The following is an 8,422-nucleotide window of genomic DNA, read 5'->3' on the forward strand; positions in this document are numbered from 1 at the left end:
GGTAGTTGAAGGTACGTACCTAACTTCTAAGTTAATTTTAAATATCAATAATGTTTTAGCAAAATATTTTAAGACACTTATAGTGTATGGAAAAAAGTTTTACTATTTTCCAAACGTATATATGGATCACGGTCATTAAGAATTATGAAAATCTAGCTACATCATTTCTATCATATCATTTACAAATAATAAAGAAAAGTATGAAACTAGCTTACTGTATATATGTAAAAAAAAAAAATGTTAATTGTCTTATCCAATTAATGGTACCTTAAACATAAGATTAAAAGTGGCCGATGAGCATATATTAAATGATGCTTGAATAAATTTACATTTTGTAACGCATTGTTGACTAAATAATACGGAGTAAATGAATGATTAATATTTAAACTTGGCAGAAGTAAATCAACAACATTATCGGAGATCATATAATTAAAGAAAAAAGCCGCTTTCGAATACTGTCGGTATTTTCTATCTTCTGATTAAAATCATAGACACAACGTGCTGGTTACTCGTACGAGGTGTTAAACTTGGGGTCCAAGCAATATATTTAAAATACATAACTAAATCCAAACCCACCCTACCCTACTGTGTTTGTCGTTGTCACTAGCTTTTGCTTATTTTTAAATACGTACGAATGCAACTGTATTTAGGTGTTCCTTCCCAAATTATGGATGTACGTGTGTGGAGAGCATATGTAAATTAAAAAAATAAAAAATAATGTAAAAAATAAAATAAAATCACAAGTCATTAATTAGTCAATCCTCGCTTTAAAACTTATCCAAAAGATATAAAAGTAGTTTGTGAAAATCAATATCCTAATTATATATTTAAAATTTATTTATGTTATAATTCATATAAAAAAAATAGTCGTTCATCTATGATTTTTATGAAATCCTAGCAAAGTTAGATTGGAAAAAAACATCTCTAATAAGTTAAATTTAATTGACTCGTCAAAGGAAAAAAATACATACTCGTAAGAAACTACTGGAGACAAGTCATGCGTGAATAAGTGGACAATTCAAAGTTGATGTGTGTGCATATGAAACAATTGTTTTTTCAAAGTGAAAGGTACGTCGTCTTTATTTATTTTATGATAATAAAAGTATGCACGTATAAATACACACTATACACCTACATTTAAATTTAAATGTATTAATATTACTCGTAATAAATTTTTTTTTTTGAACATTCAAAATTTTATTAGAAGAAGAAAACTAGCGAGATGTTAGGAGTACACGGCGATACAAATACAAGAGTAAGAGTACAGAGTGTAACGATAAATTAAAAACAAAGCAGAAGACAACAGAGAAATTAGAAATTAAAAGTGTTCCAACGATCCCAATTAAGACGGAGCTTGTCAAATTTGTTTGATAGTCACGAGAAGCTTATTGATTTGAGTTCCCTTGTTGCAAAACGGAGTGAGGCCTGCTTGTTTGAGAATATAGAATCATTTCAGCATTTCCATATCACCCATATGTATGCAAGAGTGACAAGACTGATGAGGTATCAAACCGATCTATTGTCGACAATAATTAATTATTTAATTAGTATCTTTGACTAAAAAGTTTTACACCCGGTATTATACCATTTGGTATTTTGTTTGATTGGGTACGTACCTTGAAGCCGAAGGTGTTTAAACTTTAAAGTCGCATCATAAAACGCATCCGGCTAATCAATCCAAAGTTCAAACTTAATGCTGAGCCAGAAGACTTTAATAGTGACTAATAATCAACCAAGTCCGTTTCAAAAGACTTTGCAAGACTTTAAGGGCGCGTTTGATTCACATAATGTTTTTGAAAGGAATGTAATCTTTCGAATGAATTGGAATCTGAAGTAATGGAATTTGACGAAATGTTTTTGATTTTTTGAGAATTCAAGTAACATAAGAATTGAAATTCCTTCCTCCATCCCCAAGGAATGAAGATTCCATCAAATGATGAAATGTTTACATTCCTACGGAATGAAATTCCTACTTCTTTAAACAACCAAACGTATGAAAGAACGGAATTCAATTCCAATTTCATCAGATTCAATCAAATTATGTGAAACAAACGCGACCTAAAGTAATACCTATTAGTCGTCGGTGTGGTGTGGCCACTACTGGCCTGTAACTAGACCGAAACCCAATACAACCCATAAGGGCTGGGTCTGGTTCATAGTCCACAATATACATGAATTTCGGGCCGGGCCAAAGCAGCTACAAAACCAATAACCCAAGTGAACCAACGTTAAACTAAAACCCACGTAACTTGTTTCCTGTTGTGATTACCACTTGGATTTATTTATTGTTGTTGAGTTTTATTTCATCAACAGTCAGTCATTAACCATACATGATATGCTATGTCATCTTAGTTAGGACTAATATGGTCATGTTGGTTTTAGACTCTTCTTTTACATATATTCATAGTCACATATCTCGATTTTCGATTTTTAACAATCAACCCAGCCCGTTACTAACCTCGGACCAAAACTGAGCACGGTAAATCTGGTTAACTGTCCTTAGTCTTCCCAACTTTCAGTTTCTGGTTCAACCCAAGCGACAACTGGTCCAATCCGGTCCGAGTTTTTTCTGCCCGTGATCACTCCCACATCCAAGTGATTAGAATTTATTTCCTCCCAAGACCCTCATTTGGTAGTATACCTAAATTTGATACACATGCCATAACATGTAACTTTTATACTAACAAATTATACAAACATATAATGTACACATCCTTTGAAGAAAGCGTAATAGCTCACACTGTGGTATATTTGATTAAGTTCTGTTGTAAATTTATTCTCAGCTGCCTAAAATCTCATAATGCATTATCTAAAATTTTTGTAAATCGTGATTCGGTCAATTTCAACAGCATCAATCTAGCCAACGCACAAAAGATTTATGTTAGCCAGTTGACCAGGTCCATGGTTTAGGTCAAATTATGGACACCCAGTAGATTCCGAGTAACATTATTTGTATTTTAAGAACACCCGTCAAAATAACATGTTGGCTCGATTTTAGTATGCATTCATCTTTAAAACTAAAAGATACAATATTCAACTACTCGCCATCCTAATGATAGATTACATGATGCTTAAATGCTAAAAACCGACACCAGAAATCTACTTCCATGTGCAAAAGAAAAGAACAAACTCAAAAGAGTATCTTATACCGAGGCACCTCAACTGAAAATCAGAGATCCTCGCTGCAGAAACTGGATGGCACAACTGCAATCTCTAAACGGCCCGTCCATTCTTCACCTGGCTTCAAAGTAATTGGTTTCTCTATTGCAGCACCAGCAACACATAACATCTGCTTGTACTCATCGTCTCCCAAATCTGGCATTGCTTTTGATTTTTTATCCCATGGATTCCACACCACTTGAGATTTTGCAGATATCACCGCAAAAATGTTAGATTAACGTCGTTATTAAAAGAAAGTGTGTTTGACTTTGAGTTCAATCAGACAGTTTCAAAGTCGAATACAATGATGGTTAGCAATTTTTTAAGTGAGATTGATAAGTGCATTTGATTTTATGAAAAACAAGATTGTAGAATGAACATTGATGATCTTAAACTTGTGACAACCCAACATAGGTTTAGCTTCAAAATTGATATTTGAGCAAAGAACAAGTCTTATCTATAGGAACATGTTTGTTTTGAATTTTAAATTAGTATGTTTTGAGAAGTCAGGATGTTGGGAGTAGGACAATTAGATAAACAGCAGAAAAATTTATAATAAAACTAACCAACATCTGGTAGCCCTTCCTTTCTTATCACATATGTACGCTTCCTTTCATGATCAAGTACAGCAACACAATTCGGAGAACTAAGGTAGACACGATCAATCTGAAACAAACCATTAATTCTTTCAATTATAGTGTCTGTAATGAAATGTAATAAATAACTTGTATATGAACACGGTAAAAACCATTGGTGGGTCAATCAAACCCAACTCCCATTGAGCCACATCCAAAATATAATACATGATGAACCTTTAACCTGTTAGCCAACCTGCCTATTTTCTCGGCTATAGCCGTATCAGCCATAACAAATTTGTTTAAAAGAACTCGAGAAATAGATAAATTTACCTCGGATTCAAAAGTAATAGCATCTCCTTGTTCTGTAAAACGCTCTCGTTTAAAAAGGTTGTCAAAGTAGTCCATTGTTTCTAGCCCTTCAATCCTCACTTCACTATAAATCACACACACACACAAAAAAAAGGTAAATCATTGTTATTGGAGAGATCCACTTGAGATTTCATATGATCAAAATACCAAACATATCAGCTGGAGCCCATACCTTATGTCAGAAACAGAGAGATACGAGTGATAAGCAAATGAAAAACTGAAAGGCTTCCCATTAACATTTCTAATGCGAGATATCAAGCTCAAGTTCCCATCTATCCCAAGGGAGACTCTGAGGCGAAACTCAAAGCTGCAGAAAAAGGTATTCGGTTTAATGGTCAACACTTGCAGGCTAAAACTTTTGAACAAAGAAATTTGTAACGATAAATGTTTAGCTAAAATGGAGATGGGTCAAAGACTATTATCAGTGAAAAGGGCACGCAAAGCACACAAATGCTTTTACGACCTCCTCAATTGCTTCATTTAAGGAACAGATTTTTCCAACTATATGTAATGAATTAAATTTGTAGATTAATAACATAGATAAAAAAGATAACAGTTAATCAGTCAACCCAACTCATTTTGTTGACCCTAAACCATTGTTGAGCCGTTATTCGACCTTCCCATTTTGCCTGACTAAGGAGTCCTCGCTTAAATTATGATTAAAGACCATTCAAACCATATCTGTTAAGCATTATTTGACAATTAAATGGTTCACGAGTATTGGGAGTTAGGGACTAAAGTACAACCTGTGTGGCCAAAACTTGAGATCTTCGTCAGACGGTTTCAGTAGCAAGTCGACAAAAGATTTTCCATGAGAATCATTGGCAGGAAGCGGTGGGGGATCATCATCAACCATCCAAAGTTTGTTTCTTGCAAAGCCATGTTGCTCAAGTGAATCACAGTTACCAAACTACATCCATGAATTTACATAAATGTATAAGTGAACTTTGTTCATTGATCATAAGGTAATACACGAGAGTCATAAACAAACATACCTGAGGAAAACAGATTGGAATACCTCCTCGCATTGCCTTTGGGGGCTTAAGAATCCCCTAAATTTGTCAAATACCGATATATGAGTATCAGTTGCACAAATAATAAGATATAAATGGCCCAAAACCATGGCTTAAGTAAGAGTTTAGCTTAAAGGAATAGAGGGAGCACCTTGCTACTTGTAAACAAAAGTTCTTCGCCCCTTTCATTTCTCCATGATACCACCTGACCTCCATGCAAGCTAACCTGCATATATATCCAAATAGAAGATTGATTAATGCAAGATTTTCTTGATAATGAACATAAGTTCTTAAATTTATGGAAGAAAAGAGCAACTAACCCTAGCCGACGCTCCTTGGGGATTTCGAAGCACAATTTGCTCAATTCCATTCCAATCCTTTGTTGTTTCAAGAGCCAACCGTGAATCCCAAACCACAGCAGAGTGCCCCATTTTTCTTGCCTCTCTTGGACAATCGCGATAGTCCCCTATTGTGATTTTCACAAAGCCTGATCACACCTTTTGCGTGTACCAAATGCCGAAATCATTCAAAAGGTGGTGCTACGTGTGAACTAGTGAAAAATATTTTTGTACACTTGTGAACGATATTTATATCTAGACTACTTATTTCGTTTTTTTCCTTAAACCAGCCCTCACAAGATTCCACCGGATTGCTACTAGAAGATAGAAATCAACCTAAAATTCCTCGAATTACAATTTCCGAGAGTGAATGCTTCTATTCATACCACCTAGCAAAAGATAAGATGGACAAAAGTCAATATTTTAATGCAAGAATCCTTTACCTAATATTCAACATTTCAAACAAATATATTCAACCAAATTTTCAAACAAAAGCAATCAAATTTATTACATAACAAGCAAATACACATGCTCATAACAAAATTACTCCGTCGCTCTCAAAAGTCGAGCCCACTTTACGGGTTATATACTAAATTTTTGAAACTCTTACCTTTGATGGCAAACAAATTAACAAAAATGAAAGATACATGATCTCCTACCTAAAGTTGAACTAAAAATTTCATCCATATTTGTCAAAAGTGTCACCTTTACGATTTAGAAGCAATCTAACAAAATCTCTAATCATTCCACCCTTGATGAAACAAAAAATTACAAAATAACAAAGGCATAACCTCCTACCTAAAGTTCAACACGGAAAAAATCCTACCAAATATGTCAGGTAATATGAACTAAACGAAATACAAAACAAGCAAAACACACTATCCAAACAAAGTTACTCCCTTTTCTGCAGAATAGAGTTTTTTATACATACCTAAAATTACTCTTCTAGAAATGGAATTTGTTAACAATTTTATCATTTAAATTTTCTTTAGAAAAGGGTAACTATCAAGTTTACAACTTTATCTTAAACTTTCAAAATTCAAATTATTATAGTGGGCTCTATTCTAAAAGACTAAAACTAAGGAAAAATCACACAACACTTTCATGAGTTTATCTAAGAAATGATTTTCTATATTCAATGGACAGTACCCAACTACCCATATCCCTAAATCAAGATCTTACAAATTAAAACCATAAAATAAAAATAAATAATAATTATTTTTTTTCCTCCCTAACCACCACCAAGATGGCCTAATATCGGGCGTCATGATGTCCTCACAAGTGGTCTCAAGTCCAAACCTCACTAAGTCAACATCTTAAGATTCAGAAACGGGCATGTAATACCCACTTAGACCGTGTTTTGACGAGTCAAAGACTCGTCGTATACCCCTGCAAACCTGAACAGGAAAACCAGGGTTGCTCCCAATTTAAGTCCTATCTTTTTCCCCAGTTCAGGAAAAACAAAAATTAAATTATATACATCCCACATTATTACTTATGAACCAAAACCCACTTTCCTAAATTTCCGGATTCTAAAAATCACATAAAAACTTTATACTATATAATATAATATAAACACAATAAGCAGATAACTTATCATTATCAAATCTAAAAAAAACATATAAGAAAATACGAAACAGTAGATAAATAACACAACAATAATAACAATAACAAATACGAAGTAGTAGGTATAAACATAAAAAAGATTTACATACATTGATGTGTTTTGAGATGTGTGAACCGCTTGAAAGAAAGGAAATAAATTTATTTCAGAAATTTCAAGAATCTTGAATAAAAATTTGGTTTTTATTTTGTTTTTTTTTTTAAAAAAGGTACTTGCTTTATAGACAACAAGAGAATAAAGAAACATGGGGGGTTAAGAGGCAAGATTGTGAAAACATGTGCAACAAAAATAATAAATAATAAAAATGATTAGCAAAAAATTAGGACAATAATGAATGAAATGTGTGTTTGTGTTACTAACCTTTGAAAAAAAAAGAAAAAAGATAATTAATTATCTGCTTGTTCGGAGGAAAAAGAGGAAGGTGAAGGACGTGGAAGATACGTGAAGTACATGTAAAAATGTACAAATGGTCAAGATTTATATATTTTAAATACTCCCTCCGTCCCAATTTAAATGTTACGTTGACTAATTTTAACCATAAATAATTTTGTTTGTATTATATAGTAGATGATGAAACTTATATGAACGAAAAGTAGATTAAAAACTCAATCCATTCATATATTTTATATCAAGTATTACATGACACAAACAAAGTTATTTACAGTTAAAGTTAGTCAACGTGACATTTAAATTGGGACAGGGAGTATAAATTATTTATATGTAAAAAGAGGAGAAATTGTGGATTTCAGAGATGTATAATATTTTTTATAAAAATTAATTGTCGGAGGGGACAAAAAGGATTCAACTTGATGAAGGAAACTGAATCAAGAGGATGGTGGGGGGTGGCAAAATGGGCTAACATGATAATACTCATACATTGTACATGTGTACATTTTAGACCTCCTATTATTGCATTTATGTATATTTAGGTCATTTGTGTGCGTGTCAAATCAATTAAACTTTTGGACAATTTTGGATGAGAACTAGTGCGGAGTAGGATTGAGATCCAAAGTTATTATTAACTTTACTGGTAAAATTGATGATTTTGATATTTGGATTAAAATTAAGAGTCAAGATTTATATATCAATTTTGAATCTCAACCTTTGATTTTAATCTAAAAGTCAAGATTCTCTCAATTTCATATATGAAATTAATAATAACTTTATAGAATCTCAATCATGTAGAGTAATGGAGAGTTTTTACCCAGAGATGAGGGTTCAAATTCTTTATTAACAAATTAATAATGTATAAGTTTACTATCTTTTAAGTTAGGGCTAATAATAATAATAATAATAATAATAATAATAATAATAATAATAATAATAATAAATACATGGTTA

At 32.6% G+C, this 8,422-nt stretch overlaps 1 protein-coding gene across 3 annotated transcripts; it reads right to left on the reverse strand.

Annotated features, from left to right (window-relative positions):
• Positions 1-2,970: 2,970 nt before the first annotated feature.
• Positions 2,971-7,459, reverse strand: LOC122591271 (putative glucose-6-phosphate 1-epimerase). Of its 3 annotated transcripts, XM_043763512.1 has the most exons (10): positions 7,173-7,270; positions 5,794-5,846; positions 5,440-5,585; positions 5,271-5,345; positions 5,102-5,158; positions 4,853-5,016; positions 4,279-4,413; positions 4,068-4,170; positions 3,726-3,825; positions 2,971-3,357 (listed from the first exon to the last, which is right to left on the reverse strand). In XM_043763512.1, the coding sequence occupies exons 3-10, from the start codon at positions 5,548-5,550 to the stop codon at positions 3,170-3,172; spliced, it is 933 nt and encodes a 310-aa protein (XP_043619447.1). In that variant the 5' UTR covers positions 5,551-5,585; positions 5,794-5,846; positions 7,173-7,270; the 3' UTR covers positions 2,971-3,169. The 3 variants fall into 3 exon arrangements, with proteins under 3 accessions (XP_043619447.1, XP_043619446.1, XP_043619445.1); XM_043763511.1 differs by lacking the exon at positions 7,173-7,270 and adding an exon at positions 7,442-7,459 and having other exon boundaries at positions 5,440-5,846; XM_043763510.1 differs by having other exon boundaries at positions 5,440-5,846.
• Between the last annotated feature and the right edge of the window lie 963 nt (positions 7,460-8,422).

This window comes from Erigeron canadensis, chromosome 3 (assembly GCF_010389155.1).
Source record: "Erigeron canadensis isolate Cc75 chromosome 3, C_canadensis_v1, whole genome shotgun sequence".
In the NCBI taxonomy this organism is placed as follows: Eukaryota; Viridiplantae; Streptophyta; class Magnoliopsida; order Asterales; family Asteraceae; genus Erigeron; species Erigeron canadensis.